Below are 26,678 nucleotides of genomic sequence, written 5' to 3' on the forward strand. Positions count from 1 at the left end.
TGGGAGGGAGCAGGCATTGGTGGATGATCAATCAAGAAGTCTGTCTGCCCTTGAGGACCGCTTCTAGGGGACATTTGAGAATTCACTGCCCTTCTTTTTTTTTTTAAAGTCACTTCTTCAGTGGCCTCTTTCCTCAGTCTGCAGAAAAGAAATTTCAGATATCTTAATTTTAACATGGGCATCTGATCCCGGGTTAAGATAAATATAACCCTGTGTAGTACGGAGGAGGTTTAGTGGGAAATGGTTGGCATTCTTTCTTGGTAAAGGCATGGGGAAAGGAGAGAGGGGAGGGAAAGCGCGGGGGAGAGAGAGAGAGGCAGAGAGAGAGAGGGAGAGAGAGGCAGAGAGAGAGGCCAACCACGAGAGGAAGACAAAGCAGAGATAAGCCAGGCTCCCCGCAGCCCGGCCTTGAGAACTTGACACTCTCCAGACCGCAGCCAGCATGGTTGTCCTGCATCCAGTGACTCTGGGAATTTATCTTCAGCTTTTCTTCCGCTTCATCGTGTCCCAGCCCACTTTCCTCACCAGCGTGCTCCCGATTTCAGCAGGTAAAGCCGGACCATGACCGCCCCGTCTCCCCTCTGTCGTCCCCAGCCAGGGAGGGAGGCAGCCTGGCCGCAGCGTCTCGGGCTGGAGGGGGGCTGGATGGGAGCGGCCTGGGGTCGTGGCTGGCTGTCCTTGTGGGGACACCCCTTCGGTGCTTGTCCCCAGCAGCTGCTCAGAGCCCGGGACCCTGGACAGACTGCTTCACTTGCTGCAGGATGGCGTTTTGGTCAGAATTGTGGGGAGCGTCACAGAGACAGACGTGCAAGTGAGGGAAGTGAGTCCAGACGTTGCCATCAATGCACCCCTGACCCTGTCCCTGGGGCGGGGGGCGCTCGGCCCACAGGGGCCCGCTGCGCTGCAGGCTAGCCTGCCCATGAGGGGCGTCCCGCTGGTTCTCTTGGGGGTCTCAGGGCCCCTGCAGCCTTGGGACCAGGTCTCCCATCTCTCCAGCGCTGTCTCCTTTTCCATCGAACTTTCTCCCTGAAGGGGTCTTCTTGGCGAGCGCGGAACGGGGCTGCAGAGTGGACGCCCAAAGTGCTGGGTGGCCAAGGGGGCTCTCTGAGCCCCTTAGCCCAGCAACCTCCCCTGAGGGCTCCAAGCTAGTGGCCTTGTCCTGCCCGAGCCCGGACAGGGGAAGTATTGGGTTACTGGCTGGCCTGTGTCAACCTTTCTGAGGAAACGCAGAAGTTTCCTGAGGGCTTGTGGGGGGTGGGGGGTGGGCAGACAGACCCCAGGCTTAGCAGCCTGCACCCTCACCGCCCCCCTCAGCTCACCTCAGTCACCCTTGACTGCAGCAAAAGCTGTTTCCATCAAGCCCTCCAATGCATCTCAGAAACACCCGAGTTGAGGCAGGAATCGCCCTGTCCCTTGCTTTGCTGGACGCAGGCTCTGGGGAGGCAGGACATGGCTCCCTCCCAGTGCCCAGCCCCGTCCATTCATAACAACGCTCCGCTGACATACGGAGCCGCCAACGTTTGTGGGCCCCTAGGGAAGGGCTCAGAGAAGGGTGTGGGGCTAATTATAAATGCAGGGGGAGCTAGAGGAGGGGGCGGGAGCTGGTGGAGAATGTTGGGGGGCAGGAAACGTGGATGGTCAGGCTGCCACAGGTGTGTGTCTTCACCCCTTCCCCCCATCAAGCAGAGAGTGCCAGGCTTTTGGGAGTGAGGAGGTCTTTACTCCCCAACTCAGGAGTGAAGCCCGATGGTTACTTTGGCCTGTTTGGTGGTTCTCAACCTAGCTTGATTCCTTTGAGAATCTGCTGAAGTCTCGGGACTCTAGGAAACTCAGTCTTGTGGTTCCAGCCCTGATCTGGGGTTGCGGGGGTTGGGGGGGGGGGGTTGCTCTCTGGTCTCTGGGAGGTGGTTGGCGTTAGACTGAGAGCAACTGTGGGTAGGCACTACACAGTCTTCCTCACTATTCCTAATCCCCCGGGGAAATAGCGGGGAAGTGTCCAATAAATATTTGGTGACTGGATGAGTCAGTGAGGGAGTGAAAACTTTTCTCATCTGTAGACTGGAGTCTGCCATCCTTTCTCACAACTTAATTTAGAGGCAGCCAAAGTGGCTACTGAGTTCTGAAAGCTGGAGAGAAGAGAACCTTGGGTATTTTGTTGTTTTTTTTTTTAACTCCTGGCCCTCAAGAGAGGCTCAGCATGGCTTAGATGGCTCTTAGGTGAGACCTGGTACAGACTGTTCAGTCAGGGTAACGGTGGATGAGAAAGGAACTGAGGACCAAGGGGACCACTCTCAGAGGTGCGGGTGGGGTTCAGGGAGCCCAGAAGGCAGGCTGAGAAACCAGCACCCTGGGAGCCTTTCCCATCCTGTGCTTGAGGGAGAGGTGGGGAACTGGATCCTGGGAGAGTTGGGATGTTGAAGGAGGAGTTACTGAGCAGGAGCCTTTGTCAAAGAGGGACCCAAAGCAGATAGCATCCCCAGACCACTTCAACCCACTCCTGCAACCTACTGGCAGTGCCTCCCGTGGGCCAAACCCCACTGGAAGCTGGGGCAAGAGGGCCCCCAATGTAGTCGTGGGGGTCAGCCCCTAGTTGAGTGAAGAACTGGGAACTAAGAAGAGTCAGCCCACCGGTCCAGAAGCCCTTCATCATGAGCTGCTAAATCCAGATCTTCTGGTGGTCTTTGGACATTTGGTAAAGCGATGGGGATTGCTCTAGGGGGGAGTCACGGAGGTGTCAGCTCAACGGAGCAAAAAAAACCTGCTTCCTCCCATGGAGTCACCCTGCCTTGTCCCTGTCACCAGGTCACCAGATAGCACAGTTCAGAAACTCACGCCCTGAAATGGGAACTTGTTCCTTAAACACAGGAGAACTTTATTCTGAAAACAGTTTTCCAGCAATCTGATGTGAAACAGTCTGAACCCAGAAGCTCACACTTCTTTTTTTTTTTTTTTTTATTATTATTATTTTTTTTTCAGTGGGTTTTGTCATACATTGATATGAATCAGCCATAGATTTACACTTATTCCCCATCCCGATCCCCCCTCCCACCTCCCTCTTCACCCGACTCCTCTGGGTCTTCCCAGTGCACCAGGCCCGAGTACTTGTCTCATGCATCCCACCTGGGCTGGTGATCTGTTTCACCATAGATAGTATACATGCTGTTCTTTTGAAACATCCCACCCTCACATTCTCCCACAGAGTTCAAAAGTCTGTTCTGTATTTCTGTGTCTCTTTTTCTGTTTTGCATATAGGGTTATCATTACCATCTTTCTAAATTCCATATATATGTGTTAGTATGCTGTAATGTTCTTTATCTTTCTGGCTTACTTCACTCTGTATAATGGGCTCCAGTTTCATCCATCTCATTAGGACTGATTCAAATGAATTCTTTTTAACAGCTGAGTAATATTCCATGGTGTATATGTACCACAGCTTCCTTATCCATTCATCTGCTGATGGGCATCTAGGTTGCTTCCATGTCCTGGCTATTATAAACAGTGCTGCAATGAACATTGGGGTGCACGTGTCTCTTTCAGATCTGGTTTCCTCAGTGTGTATGCCCAAAAGTGGGATTGCTGGGTCATATGGCAGTTCTATTTCCAGTTTTTTAAGGAATCTCCACACTGTTTTCCATAGTGGCTGTACTAGTTTGCATTCCCACCAACAGTGTAAGAGGGTTCCCTTTTCTCCACACCCTCTCCAGCATTTATTGCTTGTAGTCTTTTGGATAGCAGCCATCCTGACTGGCGTGTAATGGTACCTCATTGTGGTTTTGATTTGCATTTCTCTAATAATGAGTGATGTTGAGCACCTTTTCATGTGTTTGTTAGCCATCTGTATGTCTTCTTTGGAGAAATGTCTGTTTAGTTCTTTGGCCCATTTTTTGATTGGGTCATTTATTTTTCTGGAATTGAGCTTCAGGAGTTGCTTGTATATTTTTGAGATTAATCCTTTGTCTGTTTCTTCATTTGCTATTATTTTCTCCCAATCTGACGGCTGTCTTTTCACCTTACTTATAGTTTCCTTTGTAGTGCAAAAGCTTTTAAGTTTCATTAGATCCCATTTGTTTAGTTTTGCTTTTATTTCCAGTATTCTGGGAGGTGGGTCATAGAGGATCTTGCTGTGATTTATGTCGGAGAGTGTTTTGCCTATGTTCTCCTCTAGGAGTTTTATAGTTTCTGGTCTTACATTTAGATCTTTAATCCATTTTGAGTTTATTTTTGTGTATGGTGTTAGAAAGTGTTCTAGTTTCATTCTTTTACAAGTGGTTGACCAGTTTTCCCAGCACCACTTGTTAAAGAGGTTGTCTTTTTTCCATTGTATATCCTTGCCTCCTTTGTCAAAGATAAGGTGTCCATAGGTCCGTGGATTTATCTCTGGGCTTTCTATTCTGTTCCATTGATCTATATTTCTGTCTTTGTGCCAGTACCATACTGTCTTGATGACTGTGGCTTTGTAGTAGAGTCTGAAGTCAGGCAGGTTGATTCCTCCAGTTCCATTCTTCTTTCTCAAGATTACTTTGGCTATTCGAGGTTTTTTGTATTTCCATACAAATTGTGAAATTCTTTGGTCTAGTTCTGTGAAAAATACCGTTGGTAGCTTGATAGGGATTGCATTGAATCTATAGATTGCTTTGGGTAGAATAGCCATTTTGACAATATTGATTCTTCCAATCCATGAACACGGTATGTTTCTCCATCTGTTTGTGTCCTCTTTGATTTCTTTCATCAGTGTTTTATAGTTTTCTATGTATAGGTCTTTTGTTTCTTTAGGTAGATATACTCCTAAGTATTTTATTCTTTTTGTTGCAATGGTGAATGGTATTGTTTCCTTAATTTCTCTTTCTGTTTTTTCATTGTTAGTATATAGGAATGCAAGGGATTTCTGTGTGTTAATTTTATATCCTGCAACTTTACTATATTCATTGATTAGTTCTAGTAATTTTCTGGTAGAGTCTTTAGGGTTTTCTATGTAGAGGATCATGTCATCTGCAAACAGTGAGAGTTTCACTTCTTCTTTTCCTATCTGGATTCCTTTTACTTCTTTTTCTGCTCTGATTGCTGTGGCCAAAACTTCCAACACTATGTTGAACAGTAGTGGTGACAGTGGGCACCCTTGTCTTGTTCCTGATTTCAGGGGGAATGCTTTCAATTTTTCACCATTGAGGGTGATGCTTGAAGCTCACACTTCTGAAGAAGCCCGGCCCTGTGCATACAGTGAGAAGCACCACTGGGAAGCCCTTTCACTCCACCCGCTGCAGCTCAGGGGGTGCCTGCTGTGTGCCAGGCCCTGTGCTCACTGCCGTGCAGGGCACGAGACGAGCCCGACCGGCGAGAGAGAGGCCGAGATGGAGGAAGCCTGGTCTTTTCCCTCACTCTCCTCAGGAAAGACTGGCCTCCAGCAGCCCCAGACACAGCACAGCACTCTGAAGCAGATGGTCAGGGCCTGGCAGCCCCCCCGCTGGATCCCTGAGAGGCCCAGGAAGGGCGCAAACGGCATCCAAGAAGCCACAACTTGATGAGAGCAATCCTAGCACTGCAGCACCCATGTCAGATACCCAGAAAATGAGCTCAGGCCCTCACTGCAAGCCTGTGAGCACTTAGAAGGGTGTCATCCCCACAGGCTGGGAGAGCAGGCTTCTTGGGGGTGGTGAGTTAGCTGAGCACCATAGCCTAGGGTCTACCAGGGGCTGCTGCTTTAAACAGACACAGTGAGGACAGAAACAACAGAGACAGCTGACACAACTGATCACTAGAGGAAGGGTAAGGGACCAAGGGAATAATTCTTTGATCAATAAGGATAGCAGGTTGGAATTATTCCTAGAGCCTCTGTTCTGCATGTTGTCTGCAGAGGCACCATCGACTTGTAGCTCATTGATTGGTTGGCACTGTGATGAACGTGAATGACCCTGTGAAGACAAAATTGTGTTTGCTTTATTTTGCTTAAGAAGGCAGAGACGTGTCAGGTATTTAATTTCTATTGAACGTGGCCCTAAAATAGAGAGTGTCAGAAGCCCTAACTTTTGGTGTATTGTTTCAACCCTTGACGGGCGATAAACTACCATAACACTCAAGTGGCTGAGCAACAGTTGTTTACTGCTGAAGCTCATGTGTTTGTGGATCAGCTAAGGGTCAACTGATCTGACTTGGGTCTGGCGGGCCAGGCTGGAATCATGGTGGTCTGTGCATTCACTCAGTTCAAGGGTCCATTCACAGACGTGGCTCCATCATTGTAGATTTCTCAAATGTGGTGGCACAGACCCAAGGATGGTGATATTTATAGGACAGGCCTCTCACACACTTCAATCTCGGCAACTCTCACAGCACCTGGGATGGGTGTGATCTCATTCCTGCTTTTCAGAAGGAGCAATGAAGGCTCAGAGAGGTAAAGTGACCCACCCAAGACAGCACAGCTGGTGTTGGGAGAGCTGGAGACTGGAACCTGCCCACTGACTCTAATTCTAGGGCTCTTACCAACATAGACCAAATCTGCTATGGCCATGGATAAACAGTGATACTAGCTTTTAAAGTCCTATACCCCAGCCTCCAAAAATCCAGTTCCAGGTCTGCATTCTCCATACTTTCCTGCCTTCTCCTCAGGACATCAGCGCTTTTAGCAAAGGATTGACACAATGACTTCATACTAAAGTGTGAATGACTTGCCAGGGAACAGGTTTATCTTTCTTTAGAGGTATTTGTGTCCTGTGTGTGTGTGCTAAGGCACTTCAGTCATGTCCATCTCTTTTCGACCTATGGACTGTACCCTGCCATGCTTCTCTGTCCATGGAATTCTCCAGGCAAGAACACTGGAGTGGGTTGCCATGCCCTCCTCCAGGGGATTTCCCTGACTCAGGGATCGAACTCATGTCTCTTCTATCTTCTGCATTGGCAGGAAGGTTCTTTACCACTGCCGTCCCCTGGCAAGCCCCTTTGTGCTGTAAGAGGAGTCAGAGCTCTAAGCCAAAGTGTGCTTTGGTCAGATGGGCGTCAACCAGCGCATGTGGGGGATGAGGCTTCCTGGAGCCAGGGCACCAGCATTTCACAGACATTCTCTCCAGCATGTGAACCAGGCGGCTCTGCCCAGAGACACACATGGCTTCCCTTCTGCATCGAAGGATTTCTCAAGCAGGCAGGAGCTCACCAGGTGATGCTTGGGTCCAGGGTTCAGGATGAGATGGAGAGGAGAAGGCCCACATCCAGTCTGGCTGTCTCAGTCTTCTCTTGTGTGTGCTGGGACGGGACCAGGGCAGGCGTTCGTGGCCTATAGGACTGGTGGCGAGCCCTGCACTCCCCTGCCTGGAAGCCAGCCAGGCCACCGCTCGGGACCAATCGTGTTCTTGGCAGTAGATTACAGACCATTTATTTGTGTCTGATGCTGGTCGACTGTTGTTTAATGTTCTGTAATGTACTTCTCAGCCATCTCCTCTGATTTAGCTCCCCATATTTCCTCTGGATAATATAATCAGAGAGGGTTCTTAAATTAGAGGGCCCTCCAGGGGTCCCAGCTTGCCCACTTCGCCCCACCCTAAGCCTCCTAATGAAGCAGTAGATGCCTCTCAGCTCAGAGAGAAGTGGGAGTGAAAGATGACGACTTCCTCTCCAGGTTAGCTGGGTCAAGCCCCAACACTGTCACTCACCAAACCCAAGCCTGCTTCCCTCCGACCCACGCACATGCACGCATGCTAAGTCACTTCAGTCGTGTCCGACTCTTTGTGACCCCATGGAGTGCAGCCCACTGGGCTCCTCTGTCCGTGAGATTCTCCAGGCAAGAATACCGGAGTGGGTTGCCATGCCCTCCTCCAGGGGATCTTCCCGACCCAGGGATGGAACCCATGTCTCTTAAGTCTTCTGCGTTGGCAAGCAGGTCCTCTACCACTAGCATCACCTGGGAAGTCCTCTCAGACCCACAACTATACAAAAACAACACAGCCCCAGGAGGAAGAGAAATCCCTGTGACGTCCATGAGTCACCACGTAGGCTGGTGACCAGTCTTCCTGAAATGTGGTGCACATAGTAACTACTACTCACTCTCATTGCTCTTGTAACTGGTACCAAGTGCCCCCAGACCCTTCTTTTGCCAGACTTTTTCACAGCTGCAGTGTACTTGCTCTTCACAGGTGTCCTTCCTGCGGGGGGTCTTGAGTTTGAATCCTATGTGATTGTTGGACGTTCACATAATTATTGTGGTGTTAGCCCCCATTTTCTCATCTGTAAAGTGGGTACAGTGATCTCACAGGATTGCTACAAGATGATAAATTTAAATGTATTCATTCAATAAACACTAAATAACCCCCAACTCTGTACCTGGAGCTGGGATGCAGCAGTGAGCAGAAAAATACTTTCTGCCCATGGAGTTCCTGCTGTCATCCTAAGACTAGTCTCCTGGGCCCAAGGGCTGAATGAAAGACCCCTGCAGCAAACCAGCTGCCCAAGGACCACATCCACTCTTCACATGGTGCTGTACCCAGCGCCTTTATGCTGCAGTACCAAAAAAAAAAAAAAAAGAGAGAGAGAAAATTTTCAGTTGCCTTGTTTGCTAACATTTAAAAATCAAGTTATTTAACAATTTTTAAAAATTATTTTTTAAAAGTAACTTTGTTATATATTCTCAGCTGAGCTGGGTCCTCATTGCTGCATGTGGGCTCTCCTCTGGTTGTGGAGAGAAAGGGCTTCTCTGTAGTTCGGTGCGAAGGTTTATCATCACGGTGGCTTCTCTTGTTGCTGAGCACAGGCTCTAGGGTGCGAGAGCTTCAGTGGTTGCGGCACGTGGCCTCCATAGTTGTGGCACACGGACTTAGTTGCTCCATGGCATGTGGGATCTTCCCGGATCAGGGATCGAACCCATGTCTCCTGCATTGGCAGGAAGGAGATTCTTTACCACTGAAGCCACCAGTTCAGTTCAGTCGTTCAGTCGTGTCCGACACTTTGCGACCCCATGGACTGCAGCACGCCAGGCCTCCCTGTCCATCACCAACTCCGGAGGCCCCCTAAAAGTGTATTTCTGATGTCTCTTAAAAACCAAAACACCTCTTGGAAACCAGGGCAGCCTGGCCGTCCTGACCCACATCCTGGTACCGAAACAACTGTTGGCTCTTGAGTCCCCACCACACGCTCCCGTCTCACGACTGAGCTGCCTTCTCCCTTACTCCCACTGTTTTGGACTTTGCTCCCTCCATCTTTATCTGTCTTGGCATTTTTCCAGAATTCCCAACTCTGCAAAGCTCAATTTGAAAGTTAACGTCCTGGATCAGTGGTTCTCAAACTACAGCACTGGTTTTTCCTGGAGAGACATGAGACTCACCTGGGAAGCATTACAGGTACCCAGTGTCCTGGCCAAACAGACCAGCTGCAACAGACTCTCTGGGATATAAAATGTATAAGATCGGGCATGGAAAGTGTTGAGTGCCCCCGGGGTGATGCTAATGTCTGGCCATGGTTAACCATTACAGCCAGCACCAGAGTCACCGGGAAGGGTTGTTAAGCCAGGTTGCTGGGCCCACCCCTGGACTTTCTGATGTGGGGGAGTGGGGCCTGTGGGTTTGCAGTTCTAATGAGATGCCAGGTGCTGCTAATCCTGCTGGCCCCTGGGCCGTGCTTTGAGGACCGCTGCCCGTTTGCCTCTGTGTTCCTGCATTCATTTCCTCTGGCCACTCCCTGGTCACACGGCCTCCCTCCTCTGTGCAGGTCTTCCTCGACCTCTCTCTTATCAGGACACTTGTGATTACATTTATGGCCCGCTCAGGTAGTTTCCCTATCCTAAATTTCCTAGTTTAATCCCACCTGCAAAGTTCCTTTTGTCATATAAGGTAACCTTTACAGGTTCCAGGAATTAGAGTCTAGACCTCTTTGGGGGCCAGTAATCGGTTTTTCTCCCACAGTTGCCTTTTACACTGGGTAAAGGACCTTCCGAGGACTTTCTTTAAGGACATCAGGATCAGAGGCACATAGATACTATCGACATTTGGATCCCTCTCAGAGGGTAAAGCGTCTGCCTGCAGTGCGGGAGGCCCAGGTTTGATCCCTGGGTCAGGAAGATCCCCTGGAGAAGGAAATGGCAACCCACTCCAGTATTCTTGCCTGGAGAATCCCATGGACAGAGGAGACTGGTGGACTACAGTCCACGGGGTTGCAAAGAGTCAGACACGACTGAGCAACTTCACTTTCACTTCTAGAGCTGACCCTGAGACAAAGATCTGGGTGCAAGTGGTGTGTTTGGGGGGGTGATCCCAGCAGGGCACTGGGAATCCAGACAGGAAAGGAAAGGCAGTTGGTGCTGGGGGAGGTCATAAGCAGACTTGGGTTGGGGGGCAGCTGAGGCTCAGACCTCCCTCAGGGAGACAGGGGACTGGATGCTCACCCACCAGCTCTTGGGGATGTGCTTTGCAGGTGACATCCATGGCTGGAGAAGCCCTCCATCATAGGCTCAGGGGCTTGTGGCAGGAGCTGGACGCCTGCAGGCCTGGTGATTGCCAAGGGCTCTGGCAGGGAGCAACAGCGCCGTGGACACGTTAATGCAGCAGCTGTGGTCCTGATGGCCCTTGTGCTGTTGCCTGCCTGCCCACCCCTCTGGACAGTAGCAGTTATGGCTCAGCACCCACTGCTGTGATACCAGCACTGGAGTCCAGCTGCCAAGGGAGCCCCATTAACACTCATAAAGCTAACTTGCCTAGAGTTCTACTTATCTGCTAGACTCTTTACATACCTGACTTCTGATTGCAAGTTCACAAGACATTAGTAACCCCATGTTACCAAAAGGGGAACTACCACTCAGAGAGGTGCAGACACTTCCCTGAGGTTGCACAGGGCCAGATTTCCAAATCAGGACTGTCTGGGCAGAATGGTGCAGAGGCAGAAGAGCCAACTGATTAGGAGTGGGGCGTCTGGTGTCATGCTGCTTAGGTTCAAATCTTGCGTCTCCCTCCTTAGCTTCATAATGTTGGGCAGACCAATCGCCCTCTATGTGCCTCAGTGTCCCTAACTGTAAAATGGGGCTCAGAGTAGGATTTCAGTCACAGAGCAGTTGTGAAGATTAAGTGGGCTAATTATGAACACAAAGAACTTTAAAAAGCACCTGGTGTGTGATGTGTCAGCCTTTCTCTCATTATTTCCAGAATCTCACAGTGACTCTACACACACCAGGAGGTCATGACGGTGTCAAAAGTCGAAAATACAATACAGACAATAACTTTCTGCTTAAACTATCCAGTGGGTTAAGGCCATGCAAAAGGCTCAGTGTTTAGCCATTTTGCATTTGTGAACCAGTCCCTAAAGCAGGGACCCAGTGACCAGGGAAGGAGGCTCTTCTCGTGATGACCAGTTTTAAAAATACACCTGGCCCTATTCCATCTCCCCACTGGGTGTGTTAGACTCCATTCAAGCCCACACTTAGGTCTCCAGGGCAACCAGCAGAAGTACAAGCAGGAGGCGTGTGCTGGGAGGTGAGACAGCTGAAGGGGGGCCTGATGGCTGCTGGGAGGTTTGCACCACGAACCAGCTGAGATCTGAAAACAGAGAGGAAAGAAAAGAAGGGACTGGGAATGGGACTGGGACTGGCTCTTCCCTCCGGGGCTTCCCCACGGATTCTGCCGCTGCTCACCTGGCCTTCTTGGTGTCTTTCTGAGAAGCCTGGAGAAAGCCCTGGAGCTTTTCTGCTGCAGCTGGGAGTTCTGTCTGGGACTACATGCTCCAGGAAGGACATTCCGGGTCTCAGACCTAGCATGCCGGTCTCGGCGAACTAAGAGGGCAGGGGATGTGGTGATGATGGCCGTCCTACCTGTAGAGACCTACCTGCCAGACTGGGGCTTTCTAACCTTACCCTGACTCGGGGCTGAACTCGTCCCCTCTGTGAGGAGCCTGTAGGTGCGTCCTTACCGTTGACAGTTGAAACCAGGCTGCCCTCTGTGCCCAAACAGAACTGGCTGGTTTTCTGAGATCCTCTGTGTTGGGGTGGACCTCACAGGGTGACTCCGCTAACAAAAGGCCTCCAGAGTCTCTGTGGTCGTCGGGGAACCAGGTTCTCTGCTGTCGAGGTTAATGTGCAGGATGTGTGTGTGTGTGTGGTGGGGGAAGGTTCCGAGGGAGCCCATCCTGAGGCAAGGCCTTGGGTCTGGGTGTCGCTCCCCCACGCCCCACCTCCGCCCGTGACAGGAGCTCCAGGAGGCCCAGAGGCTGTCGGGTGTCGCTCCCCCACGCCCCGCCTCTGCCCGTGATGGGAGCCCCTCCTCCGCCCTTGACGGGAGCCCCGCCAAGAGGCCGTGGGCCCGGCTGGCGCTCCCCCACGCCCCTCCCCCACCCGTGACGTAAAGGGTGGTGCTCCTCCAGGCCCCGCCTCCGCTCGTGACGTGAGCCCCAGGAGGCCCAGAGGCTGTTGGGAAGACGTAGGTCCTGGGAGCGCTTTCCTCAGAGCATCTGAGTAACCGGTTTCCCTTCCTTTTTTTTAATTATGGGAGTTGACTGCCCAGCCCTCACCTCCTCTGTCTCACAGGGCACCTGCCCGACCAGCTTGGGGCCTGCAGCTCAGCTTCTCTTGTCCAGGCCCAGCTAGAAGGTGGCAGCGGGGGGAGAGTTAGCCATCACCCCGTTTACACTCAAGTTCACCTGAGAGGTGCTGCGGCGACGCGCCAAGACCCTGAGGTCAAACTCGGGGACCCCGGGTTCTTTCTCTGACCTGCTGCCGCCTCTGGGACACGTGTCCTATGGGACCAGCCATCTGCTCTGCGTGAGACTCAGTGTCCTCAACTGTGAAACCAGAGAATGGACCAGATTCCAGGGATCCTTGTAGCCACAGACTTACTCTGACTCTGTGGCACACAAGTCACTTGCTGATTTACAGAATTAGCTCCTCCACAAAGAAGGGGTCTTGGCCCACGTTTCTCTTCAGAGCTTTGACACCTGAGAGCTCACTCGTGGCAGGAAAAGCCTTGGGGTCCGTGTTCAGACAGCTCTGGTCTGGAGTGACAGCTTCGTGACCCCAGTAGCTGAGTGATCTTGGCCAAGTGGTCCCCGTTTGATTTGGGAAGGCCTCAGTTTTCCACCTCTGTATAATGGGATTAATAAGAGTAACTGCCTCTGGCCTCTGGCCTTGAAGCTGCTCTGAGACCCTTTTTGTGATTAGCAGAGACCATTCTCCTTACTTCCCAGAGAAGAAATGCCTCTCTCTGAAGCAGGGTTTCCCAACCTCAGCACTGTGATATTTTGAAATAAATATGTGCTGTGGGAGGTTGTCCTTGAAGGGTACTTAACAGTGTGGTGGCTGAAAAGCATCCCTGAACATTCATATTCATCTGGAACCTCAGAATGTGACTTTGTTTGAAACACAGATCTTTGCAGATGCAATTAGTTATGGATCTTGAGATGAAGTCATCTTGGATTTAGGGTTGACCTTGAATCTAATGACTGGTGTCCTTGTACAAAGAGGAGAGGCCACACCAGATCCAGGGAAGAAGGCCACGTGAAGATGGAGGAAGAGACTTGAGTGGTAAAGGTAAGGGCAGGGAATGCCAAGGATTGCTGGGAGCCATCAGACGCTAGGAAAGCATGTTCCCTAGAACCTTCAGGAGGAGTCTGGCCTTGGCAACACCTTGATTTTGGACTTCTAGCTTTCAAAATTTAGAGACAACAAATTTCTGTGGTCTTTAGCCATTTTTTGTGGCAATTTGTCATGGCAGCCTTGGGAAACTAACATAAGCACTGTCTCTGGCTTCTGCCCTGTAGAAGGCAAGAGTACCCTTCTCAGTTATAACAAAAATGTCTCCAGATGTTGCAGAAGGTCACCTGGGAGAGGGGCAAAATACCTCCCCCACTTTGCCCTTCATTGAGAACCACAGCTCTATTGTGAAACAATGAGGAGAGGAACTGAGCAGAGTGGGAGGAACCTGTGTTTCCATTTCAACCCCACTCAGAACAGCTCTGTGACCTTGGGAAAGGTGGTAAACATCTCTGAGCCTCAGTGTCTGCGTGAATAGAACAGGGGTTAAAAATGTACTTGGGGGACTTCTCTGGTAGTCCAGGGACTAGTTTTCATTTTGTTCATTTTTCAAAGCATTCTCTTCCTGCCTTATCACTGTGATCTCTGCTTTATTTGATTACCCTTCTCTTGGGAATTCCCTGGAGATTCAGTGGTTAGGGCTCCACATTTCTATTGCAGGGGGCACAGGTTCAATCCCTGGTCAGAGAACTAATATTCCGCATGCTGTGCGGTGCTGCAGCAACAAAAAAGATACTTGGATCTCTCAGAGCCATCACAATGAAGCAATGACAAAGTATGCTGAACGTGCATAGCACTGTGTCCAGCCCATAGCAAACACACAATAAACAGTAACTGAAAAATGGGGGTTGGGGGGAAGAGTACCTGCCTCATCAGATGTCAGTGTAGTAGGTACAGAGCTTTGCACTGCACCTGGAACATAGTTATGTATGTGTGTAAGTTATGTATGTGTGTATATATGTATGTGAAAGTTGCTCAGTCGTGTCCAACTCTGCAACCCCATCAACGGCAGGAGCCTGCCAGGCTCCTCCGTCCATGGGATTTTCCAGACAAGAATGCTGGAGTGGGTTGCCATTTCCTTCTCCAGGGGCAACATAGTTAAGCTCTCAGGTACTTGTTGCAACCGTTATTCCAGATGGCAGCGAGAGAGTTGGAATCCAGGCCACTAGCCTCCTCCCGAGTTGCTTCATTTCTGCCCTATTCCCGCCTGCTCTTATTTGGTGGCAAGATGGATTTGCTCAGGGCACTGGAGTCCAGTCTCAGCCTTCAGTCTCCAGCAGACCCTGGGTTGAGCAGGGCCCATCACAAGAGTGTGGGCTATGGAACCAGAGGTCTGGGCTCAGACGCTGAACCCCACAGGACCGTGGCGCTCAGAGCCTCAGTTTCCTTCACCTGGAAATAGGGGGCATAGCAGAGGATAATTCAAGGGGTTGCAATGAGGATCAAAGGAAGAAACATGGGAGGCCACGACCTGGAAACATGGGCTCACAGCAAGGGTGAGGCCTGAGCCGCTGAGTCCTGAGCTGATGGGCAAAGTCCACCTAAAGACACCCCCCTGAGCTGTGAAGAAGAAAGCTCTCAGTTCCCTGGACTGGGTGGGCACTCTAGGGGCCCCCAGGAAACTGCAGGCCCGAGGGGACCCCCCCTTTGGGAAGTTGTGTGACCCCATGTAGTCCCTAGCTGGTAGACAAGTCACTTCCTGTATCCAGTTCATCTGAGTCAGGAGAACTCGGCCCTCTGTCCACACAGCATCTGGAATGACGGTCTTGCCCCCTTCCAAATGGACAGTGATGCCAAGTCACCAACCAGGCCTGCCAGCGTGCAACCTCAGGGGAAATGAGACAGGTTATTAAACATAAAAATTTCAAATGGAATGCCAGTAAATGTGGGCTGACTTACCAAAGATGCTCAGTTTTGGGGCCACATACCCATCTGCTGCTACTTATTGTTTTTTCCCTGTATGAGGCAAGAAGATCCATTTGAATGGATTCAGATCATTGTCATCATTATTATTATAGCATCTGTCTCTAAATTAAATTATGACTGTTACTTGATATATACAGATTTTGATACACTTCCCATCAATCAAATAACCAATTTTTATTGTACCTCCTCCTATATGTGGGCTTCCCTGATAGCTCAGTTGGTAAAGCTGCCTGCAATACAGGAGACGCTGGTTCGATTCCTGGGTCAGGAAGATCTGCTGGAGAAGGGATAGGCTACTCACTCCAGTATTCTTAGGCTTCCCTTGTGGCTCAGTTGGTAAAGAATCTGCCTGCAATATGGGAGACCTGGGTTCGATCCCTGGGTTGGGAAGATCCCCTGGAGAAGGGCTAGGCTGCCCACTCCAGTATTCTGGCCTGGAGAATTCCCATGGGGTCGCAAAGAGTTGGACACAACTGCAGTGCGTCATGTGTACTTAACAGTATACTTAACCGTTATACTGAACAAGAAGATTCACAAGACAGACTAACACGAGAATCCCATAGTCTGTCTGTGACATTAAAGTAACACAAGTGAAGTAACCAATGAGAAGTGAAGCGGGTCACCATGGTGGGATCCAGGGTGCACACAGGTGGTTGGCATTTGAATGAACAGAGCAGTGAAGGGAAGGACACAGCTGATCTGGGTTCAAGTCCTGGGCCAGCCGTGCGTGTTCCCAGGTGGTGTGACAGCTGATATCTGTGGGCTACCTTCAGTAAAGAAGGTTTTTGTTTCCTGCATTAGGTCACAGATGAAATGTCTCCGGGAAAGCAAGCAAACAAACTTACATCTTACACCAGAATAAATCACAAATGAATTAAGATTGATAACATGAGATATGAAATCATAAAGTTATTAGACAAAAACTTGGGAGATTTGGGGGAGGACCTATAATGAGGAGGACCCAGAAGCCATAAAAAAGGCTTCTGCAATCAATTATACTACATAAAAAGAAAAAAGTTATGTATGAGAAAAACAATTCAAAAAACAGTATCAAAAGACCAAAACAAACTGGAGGAAATATTTGCAAGTTGTACCATAAAGTGCTACTTTTTTATATATTCAAAAAATTTATAACAGAAGGCCACCAAGCTAATGGAAAAATGGAATAAATACAAATAGCTCTAAAACATGTGAATGTATCCCCAGTCCCATTCAGTTTAAGAGACATGTTAATTATCACACCGAAGTGTCATTTTTCATTGGTCAGATGGATGACGTTCAAAGGTCTGACATCACGTGTGTGGGTGAAGGTGTGTGGAAACAGATACCATCATTCTCTGCTTGTGGGACGGAATGTGACTTGACGAGGACTTTGTGGCGATGAATTAGGCATCGTGTGTAAGAACTACAAATGCACACACTCTTTGACTCAGCAATTCTATTCTAGAAATTCATCAAATGGACATGCTTACCAATGATACAAAGATGCATGCAGAAGACTTATTTTATTTATTTTGGCCATGCTGGGTCTTCACTGTTGCACAAGGGCTTTCTCTTACGTAAAGCAGAGGCTACTCTAGTTTCAGTGCATGGGCTTCTCATGGCAATGGCTTCTCTTGTTGCAGAGCACAGGCCCTAGGCACACCGGCTTCAGTAGTTGCAGCTCTAGAGCTTGGGGTCAGTTGTTGTGGCACACCAGCTTAGCTGCTCCAGGGCATCTGGAATCCTCCCAGACCAGGGATCAAACCCATGTCCCTTGCATTGGCAGGCAGTCTCATCCATTGGACCACCAGGGAAATCCAGAAGGTTATTTCATTGTATAATTGTTTGTATGAGAAAATGTTTGCAAATCACCCAAATGCACATTAGTATGGGGCAGGGTGAACAAACTATGGTTCTTCCAAATGAAGGACTATTCCAAAGCCATAGAAAGGAATGTGGATGCATTTTGTACAGCACAGTAGCACGGTATATACTATTAGAAATACTGTGAAGAAACTGAGAAAGTTGAAAAAAAAAAAGAAACTGAGATAGCATCAGAAATATAGTATTATTTTACAAGTAACTCTTTGAGTAAGAGGGGGAAACACTATACCTATTTCCTCCACTGTGCATAAAATATTCATGGAAAAGTACACAGAAGACTAATTGAAAGTCAACAATTGGAACTGAGACCAGATCCTACATGTCTTGAGGCCAAAAAACAGAAAGAAAAAAAAAAAAAACAACAATATGGTAACAAATTCAATAAAGACTTTTAAAAATGGTGCACATTAAAAGAAAAAAACTTTAATAAAAAAAATCTGTTAAACACAAATTACAGAAGGGAATTGAGATCTCAGGGAATTTCCAGAATGCTAGAACCACGTAACCATAGTGCTGCTTATAAGATTCCTTCTGCCAGCTTGTTCAGTCAAGAAACTCTATTGTTCAATTGAGTTCAAGCGGGTCAAGCCGAGGTCCCCCGTGTTCTGGAATCCAGGGATTTCAGTGACTCATGAGACCGATGGGTAGAAACTTTCCCTCTGCCGGCGGGTAACCAGCAGGCAGCCAGGGGCTCCCAGGGTCCCTGGCTCCCTCCTCCCCACCTGCAGGGGACCCTCAGGTAACAATTCCTGGAAGTGGTGGAGGAGGGATGGGGGTTCTAGGGAAAGGGCTGTGTGAGCCACGTGATTTTGAATCATAAATGTCCATAGAGCTAAAATGTCTCCATGGATGAATGAAGGGGTGAAAACATAGCTGGTGGAAACTTAGGGTCTTTCCACTGAGTCCCACTTGTCAGGGCAAGTTGCAAACAATCCAGCCTTCGGGCCCGATGTGACTGGAGGGTTTTGCCTGTGACCTGTGGCCAGATCTCCAGAATCACTCTAGAAACTTGGCCTCCCTGTCAAGACAAAGCAGGAGATTGAATAGGACTTGCTGATTTATCCTGGCCGCTCTAATCAAATTCAGAGCCAAGGCACAGCCTGCCGTGGGGAGGTTTCTGGATGTTCCTTTGCCTCCTAATAACGTTGCCTCCTCCTTCCTCTCTATTTACCACATGCCATTTGGTCAAATTAGAGCTTGAACTCAGAAAAAGCAGATGCCTCCCTTTAGATAAGATCCAGAGAAGTCCCCTTGTGGGGGATGGGAAGAGAGGTGTGTCTCCTCAAACCTCTGCACAACCACAGACGTGGCTTCTGGTGTAAGACTTACTACAGAACAGTGACCACCAGGAGGTGACTTTCCTGCATCCTTGTAAGTTGGGCAGCCTTATGTGGGTGGGGCGCAGAAGAGGATGGTCATCTCATGTCCTTCCCGAGGACCAGTTTCTTGCTCGAGGTCTCCTGGTGAGTGACTCGGGGCTCCTCCAGGTGACACTGGTGCCCAGCTAGCTCCACGTGCGGCTCCTGAGCACCCAGATGTTTGCCAGCAAGGGCATTGGATGGCCCACTCCACTCCTAACCCTGTAGAGGTGTCTTTGGTTCTCTGTTGTCTGCTTGTATTTAAAAAATTTTATTGTAGAAAATCCCCAACATTCAAAAAAAGTGGAAAGAACTGTCCAGGGAACGCCAAGATGCCTACTCTCATGGGCTGACTTGCATCTCGTCCTGCCCTGAGATGTGTCTGTTGGAGTCCCAGCCCCCCTCACCTCAGCACGTGACTGTATTTGGAGTGATTCAGGTTACTTTACAATTCTCTGAGTGACTCACAGGAGTGAGTAAGGTTAAGCGAGGCCATGTGGGTGGCTCTGGTCCACACTTATGGGTGTCCTTTTAAGAAGAGGAGATCTGGATGCACACAGAGACACCAGGGATGTTTGAAAAGAGGAAGAAGGCCCCATGAGAACACAGGGCAAGGTAGCTGTCCGCAAGCCAAGGAGAGAAACGTCAGGAGAAACCAAACCTTCGGACACCTTCATCTTGGCTGTCTAGCTTCCCAAAGTGTGAAAAGTGATTATCTGTTGTTTCAGCCACTCAGGTACTCTGCTACGGCCGCCCTGGCAAACAAATACACCCACCACGGAGATTCTGCAGTTGTTATCATTTTGCTATATTTACTTATCCTCTGTTTATCCATCTTATTTTTTTTTTTTGATGAATTTCAAAATGAGCTGCAGATCCCTTGCCCACTTTGAAGAGTAAACTATTCCACAGAGAAGGTAAATGCATGCATGACTGTGCCCTCTCTGCAGCTGGGATAATCAGGGAGGCAACTGACTAGTGAGTTGCCTGCTCGTGTGCATTGACCAACCAGGAAACTAGAACCTGAAGATGAGTGATCATGAGAGACTGGAGACTGAGTGTGAATGCCCCCAAGCCCGCCTGACTGGGACACAGCTACATTTTTCTGAGGCTCCCTGCTGGTTCCCCCCCACAGGTGGGGGGTGTGGAGCAGGGTCAGCAGTTCATGCTGGTCACCAGATGTCCAGAAATCTCCAGGGTCAGACATCTGGACTCAACCAATGTCTTCAAGATCAGGCCACCTACCTACTGGCTCTGTGTGTCCCCAGGTGCCTCCTTAGATCTTGAGGCTCGTCTGGAGACGAGGCTGATGATATGGGTACACACAGCATGTGGGGACCAGGGAAGTGTGCTGCAGAGTCACGAATGTCCCCCCAGCTGGTGCCTTGCCAGATTCGGGATAATGCTATATGCTGTGACAAATGCCAGCATTTCAGTGACTTTGCCTAGTGAAAATTTACTTCCTGCTTGCCCAAGAGCCCAGAGGCTCTTGTCAGAGGCAGCCGGCCTCCTTGCTGGCATTCAGGGGTGCAGACCCTTTCTGTCCCAGCTCTCACATCACCAGAACCATCAGCGGGAAGAATCACATGGCCACATGCCACTCACTGAGGGGGCACTGGGCATTGCTGCCGCTTCTCAGGGACAGGTCTGTTCCTTGGAAGGGGAAGTACCAGCCTTCTCCACCCCAACTTGGAGGAGGTCCTGGGATGTCCAGTCAGCACCTGGGGATTGAGAGCCCGCCCCCAGGGAAGGGCCAGGTCAGGGTCAGGTGAGGGTAGATGGGGAGCCGCCTGCACCGCAAGAGCAGCTAGAGGAGCCAGAGAGGGTTAGGGTGGTCTGACAGGGAGCCACCCTCGGGGCTGGGGAGCACCCCCAGGAGGCCACCTTTGCCCAGGGCCGCATGAGAGTCCTGTTGAACTCTGACCCCCCACCTTCTCTGGACCGAGTGACCCAGCTCCTCCTTCGTAAATCGGGGATGATTGTCCCCTGGGGACTCAGTGTCATAAAGCATGGGACGTGCCGAGTCAGGTGATGTCACTGTTCCGTGAGGAGATCTTGCTAAACGAGGCCCAGCCGGCATCAGCCGAGATGCTGCTCCCTCCTCCCATCTCAGGGAGGCCCTCTTTCCTCAGAGCCCTTCTTAACACAGCGTCCCAGGAAATCAGCACCAGCCGTTGGAGCTGGCAGAGGAGATGAAAGCCCTTCGCCCTCCAGAGGCCAGATTGCGGGCAGGTTTGCCTTTCCATCCTGGGGGCACAGCAAAGGCTTGGCACACAGGAGAGTGTTAGTCGCTCAGTTGTGACCAACTCTGCGACCCCGTGGACTGTGGCCCTCAGGCTCCTCTGTGCATGGAGTTCTCCAGGCAAAAATACTGGAGTGGGCTGCCATGCCCTTCTCCAGGGGATCTTTCCAACCCAGGGATCAAACCCAGGTCTCCTGCACTGCAGGTGGAGTCTTTATCAGCTGAGCCCCCAGGGAATTCCAAGAATACTGGAGTGGGCTGCCATGCCCTTCTCCAGGGGATCTTTCTGACCCAGGGATCAAACCCAGGTCTCCTGCACTGCAGGTGGAGTCTTTATCAGCTGAGCCCCCAGGGAATTCCAAGAATACTGGAGTGGGCTGCCATTCCCTTCTCCAGGGGATCTTCTGAACCCAGGGATTGAACCCAGGTCTCCCGAATTGCAGGTGGATTCTTTATCAGCTGAGCCCCCAGGGAATTCCAAGAATACTGGAGTGGGCTGCCATTCCCTTCTCCAGGGGATCTTTCCGACCCAGGGATCAAACCCAGGTCTGCTGTATTGCAGGCAGAGTCTACCATCTGAGCCACTAGGGAAGCCCAAGAGAGGAGAGAGTGGGCTCAATTCCGCATTAAATAGGAATTGTTTAATGTGATGATTTGTAGTTGAAAAGCAGGTTGGGAGGTTGGTATGTGGAAAATTACTGAGATACCCCAAGGGTAGGGGGATCTGGCTAAAGCCACTTAAGAGGATTCTTGCCGAAGGCAGGACACATGATGAAATACCAAGGGTATGGGGGGAGGGGGGATGAGGAATTTGATCAGATGTCAAGGGGGAGAAAATGTCAAGGGTGGGGAGTCTCTCAAAACTGACTTAGAGGATTGTTGTGAAAACTGGACTCAGCAGGCTGACAGGGAAGCCCAGGGTGGGGGCCCAGTTCAGAGCCTGACCAAAGTTTGGTCAAGGTGAGCATGTCAGGTGGTGAAAAGGGAGAACCCAGGTCCTCTGGCCTCTTCTGGGAGCCTGGGTCCTTGGGAAGGGCGCCGAGTTAGCCAGGCTGCACGGTGTCTCTGGGAAGCAAGGGTGGGAGTCACACGGGGATGGGGAGGTGGGGGAGATGCAAAGCAGACCCCACTTTGGTGGCTCAGCAGGAGGCAGGCCTGTGCGTGCAGCGGTGGGGACAGGAGCACTGGCCTGGTGCCTGGGGCGGCAGTATTCCAGAAGGGTCTTCTGGTCCGGCTAATACATCCCAGAGCTGAAATTAAGACAAAAGACTGTGAAGATGACACCTGCTGACACCAGCTGCAGGAAGGCCCTGGAAACTTTTATTATGAATTAGATTTTGCCGGCAACTCTGCTGGGTGAGCTGGTGCTGGGGCCGGTGAAAGGCTGTGCCACTGGCTGGCTGCCTTGAAGGCAAGAACTGCTTTCCAGGGGAGAGGAGAGGAACGTGGCCCTCCATCCTGGCCCAGGACCCTCATGAAGGGCCATTTGTGTCTTGGGAGTTGCCTCCCCTGGGAGAAGCTGGGGCTGGAATGGGCTTAGAGCACCTCTGGTCCAATGCTCCTGAAACCGTTTAACAGACTGGGACTCAAACCCATGGGCCAGGACTCAAACCAGGCCAGAACCCACACTGTCTTCTCGCTGAGATGGCACACCTGGTTTCAGCATTTAACGAAGCTCAGGTTCTTCCTCATTGAAGAAAGATTTCAGTGGGAGACAAAGTGATAGGTAAGAAGTAGATTTATTTAGAGAGAAACACACTCCATGGCGTGTGCCGACTCAGAGAAAAAGAGTGGTTCAAAATATGACACAGTTTTCATGGGCTGGGTAGCTTCATAGGCTACTGAGTGGGAGGATTATTCCACCTATTTCAGGGGAGGGGTGAGGATTTTTCAGGAATCGGGCCACCACCCACTTTTTGGTCTTTGGTGGCTGGCCTCAGAAATGTCCTGGTGTCTATAGGCGAGTCAATCACTTAGCTTACGGATATATTACAATGAGCATGTACTGAGGCTCAAGGTCTACTGGAAGTCAAATCTTCTGCCATCTTGGACCCATCTTTGGTTATAATCAAAAGGAATGTTGAGTCCTCGGGCTATGCCATTCTTTTAAGGTTGTGCTCTGCCCCCTTCCCTCCTGTTTCACTCCATTTTACATATGGGAAAACCAACCCCGAGCACAGAAGGGAGTTTTCCAAAGCCTTGCCACACGTTACTGTCCACACTGGGGCTGGAGACCAGGACCCCTCATCCCAGGATGGCACACCTGACTGACAGGCAGTCCAGTAGTGAGCACACCTCCAGGCATTTGACTCAAGGAAATTCAACTGTTAGTGCCAGGAGAGATGGAGTGAGACAAAGTCTGAGAGATAGGGAGACAGAAAGAGTGGGGCTGAGGCAGGAAAGAGACAGAAAGAGACCCTGGGGAGCCTGAGACATTAGGTTCAGAGCAGAGATGTGGACACCAGCAGGGCTAGACAGGACCTTGGTGATCCTCTGCTTTGACAATAATGAAACAGTATAGCTGGTGGTTTCCTTGTATAAAACTTTGGCGAAATTTGACATGGAATGGTAAAAAATAAATGCTTTGGATGCTTAAAGTGGCCAAACTTCTGTCTCTGAGGGTGTTTGAAATAAGGCTTGAAAAACTGAAGAGCTGCAGTAACATAACCCACCTCCAGGAAATCTGGGTAAAGGGGACGTAGATGACCTTTCTGCCACGGGCTGGGGTTCAGAACTGCGTGCCCTCTGTACTGCATTTCCTGATGTTTCTGCTGACAGAGGGAATGTCCCAGAGACGAACAGAGCCCTCTCCTCCCCAGCTCCTCCCATTATGGTACCAGCAGATCTTCTCCAATTTCATAGCTCAGCTCAAGTACCACCTCTTCCAGGAAGCTTTCCCTGATTTCTCACTTGCATCCCTTGCCCCAGCTGGTATCCAGCACTTCCTCCTGTAAATCCCTCTGGATACCCAGCCCCATGTCAGCCACTTTTAATTTTCCACCTCATACAAGTTATCTATGAAAATATCGACGAAACAATCCCTATTCCACAGGAACTCCACAAGTCCTGCTCTAATCCTCACAACAAATGAACTAGGTTCATTTCTCCCTATCCTCTCAGTAGATAAGTGAGCTAAGGCCCCGAGAGTGTGAATAACTTCCTTAAGTTCAGACAGAGGCAAAAGCAGGGCTCCAGCCCAGGTTTGCCTGACTCCAGGTCCTTGACTCTTTCCACGAAGGCTAATGACACGTCCTGAGGGCAGGGACTGTGTCCAGTCAGTGTGTCTGGCAGGCATTTGGCACTCACCCTCTGTGTGTTCCCGAATGAATGAAACAGTCGATGAATGAACGGACGAACGTTTTGACGGGTGTAGCTCAGTGGTCGGCAAACTACAGCCTGGGAGCCAAGTCCAGCTTGCCTCCTATTTTTGTAAATGATGTTTCACTGCAGCGAGGCCACATGCCCGCTGCCCATGTTGTCTGTGCTGTTTCCACACACGATGGTGGGGGTGCAGGGCAGTGGAGGCTGCCCATGAAGCCTAAAATGCTTCCTCTCTGGCCCTTTCCAGATAAACTTTGCCGACTCCTGCTGTAGCTCATGGTCTTCACTAAGCTGATTTCAACAACCATGCTTACTGCTTCTATGACCTAGAATATTGTGTGTGCGTGTGTGTGTATGCACGTGTTTGTGCACTGGGTGCTTATCAAGTGTCAGATTTCCACACGTATCTGGTATATATCACTTAATCATTTTACAGGAAAGCTTAATCTAAAAAAGAGTTTGCTCTGTTGGCTCTTTGAAAATACATACCATATTTTTAAATTAAGATTAGCTCTGTTGCCAGCACTTTGGCACAGACATGGTGAAGCAACAAAGACCAAAGACCTTCCTTCCCTGGAGTGGAGGCGGGCAGACTGCCCCACCCCATCCCCTCGCGGTGACAGGCTGGCCCTGTGAGGCTTGCCAGAATCAAAAGCAGCCTATTCGACGGCTGACCTCTGCTTCCTCTCTGCTGCAGGGGCATCAGTATCTGAGGCTCCCAACCCCACCTCCTCCCCTGGGTGCTCCCCAGGACGCTCTTCCTCTCCCAAGCCACCCCCCCCACCCACTGCCCAGTGCATCCTCCTGAGTGGTGAGAACCCTGCCTCCCCCTTCCTGTTCCCAGGAGCTCAGGACTGGCCTCCGGGCCCCTGGCCTCTGGGGCAGAAGCCGGGGTTGGCCAGCTCCCACCCCAGATGCCCAGCAGGCCAGGTGCTGGCAGCGCTGGGGGCGTGACGGCTCTCAGCCAGCCTCCAGAGGGTGCCCCCTGCCAGTGCACCTGGGCCCTGCCCGCGATGACCAGCCCACCCCTCAGCCTCGCTCATCTGCTCACCGTTTCAGGATTGCTCTGTTACTCGGCTTGCTGTTTGGGTGAGTTGTGTGTGTGTGTGCGTGTGTGTGTGTGTGTGCATGTGTATGTGTGTGTATTGCATGTTGCTTTGGGAAAAGAAAAGACTCTTGGAAAGCCAAGTTGTTTTGGGGAACTTCCAGAAGCCTTTAAATGTCCAAGTCCCCCGCCGGTGTTGGAATTGCCGTGCAAAGGGGTTTGATGTTGGAGTACGTGGGATCTTGGCTCCCACGCTTGTGTGTGCCCCTCCGGTGACCCTGGGTGGCAGGCTGGCAGCTGCCCCCTTGGCTCTGAAGCAGCACGGTGCTCTGTGGTCCGGGGCCACCCCGGCATGGGTGGCCGGGACGTTCTCCATCCAGACGTCTCCAGGCCGTGTCCTGCGGCTCACTGCCGTCCCACGACTCTAACGTGGTCTTTCAGAGAAGTGCAAACGCCTTTAAGACCTAGGGTCAGAATTCGTGTCTCAAGGTGCATGTGGCGTGAGTGGGGTTGAAGCCAAACTGTGGGGTGCAGTCTGGTCTGGAATCCGTGCATCAGGGGAAAGCAGGCAGACGGCAGGCAGGCAGGCTGAGAGTGTGGCTGTTGCTGAGCTGTCTGACTCACAGGCAGAAGCCCTAGGGATGCTGTGAACATGTGCCTCCCCCTCTCCGCCCCTCAGCTCTGGCGGGTGCATGTTCCCCCAGGCACGGGAGCCGCAGAGGGGGCGGGAGGAGCAGGCTGAGCGCCAGCAGCTGCAGTTAGCGTGTGGCTGCACCTGCAATTTCCCCAACCTGCAAAGGTAGAAAGTTTGGGCCACTTCTTTCCCGTGCTGCTTGATGCAAAACAAGGAGGCAGAAACAGAGGAAGCCGTCTCTAGTGCGCTGCGCATGGGCTGGCCTAGTGAGTGAGACCCAGATGGCCCAGATGGTGGTGATGCTGGGGCTCACCGTGGGTGAAAAAGGACTCTGGAGGGGGTTGGGGCCAAATCCCACATGGTGCAGTTGGGGAAACTGAGTCTCAGACGGCAGTGGGGAGTCGCGCTGGGCCCCATGGCCCCTTGTGCCTGGATTCACACTATGATCCAAGTCCCTGTGTTTCCAAGCATAAGTCTGAGTAAATCACTTTCCAAGACTCAAGGAGGTATTTTGTTCAAAGGGCAAAGACAGCATCAACAACAGCAAAAGGGAAAAACCCCACCCATCTGCAAAAGCCTGCGTCACACCCAGGATTGTCCCCACCCAGGATGTGGCACAGCTGAGCCACGCACAGTGGAACTCCCATGTCTGTGCGTCAGGGCAGGCAGTCCCGAGATTCCCGGGAGGTTGGCATTTCCCGGGGCTAAGCCTTGTGGAGCACCCCGGTTTCTGCAGACCCCATGTGCGCGCACACACACACACAGGGCTAAGCCTTGTGGAGCACCCAGGTTTCTGCAGG

At 50.8% G+C, this 26,678-nt stretch overlaps 1 protein-coding gene across 2 annotated transcripts in view; it reads left to right on the plus strand.

The window, feature by feature from the left end:
• Nucleotides 1-309: 309 nt before the first annotated feature.
• The window catches only part of COLQ (collagen like tail subunit of asymmetric acetylcholinesterase), a 65,390-nt gene continuing 39,021 nt past the window's right edge, over nucleotides 310-26,678 (plus strand). Inside the window, exon 1 of one of the 2 annotated variants that reach the window (XM_043875097.1) lies at nucleotides 310-548. In XM_043875097.1, the coding sequence (XP_043731032.1) occupies nucleotides 443-548 (106 nt within the window). In that variant the 5' untranslated portion in view covers nucleotides 310-442. Of the gene's footprint in view, nucleotides 549-24,885; nucleotides 25,289-26,678 lie in introns of those variants that run through there. The other variant, XM_043875096.1, reaches the window with a different exon arrangement.

This window comes from Cervus elaphus, chromosome 19, assembly GCF_910594005.1.
Source record: "Cervus elaphus chromosome 19, mCerEla1.1, whole genome shotgun sequence".
In the NCBI taxonomy this organism is placed as follows: Eukaryota; Metazoa; Chordata; class Mammalia; order Artiodactyla; family Cervidae; genus Cervus; species Cervus elaphus.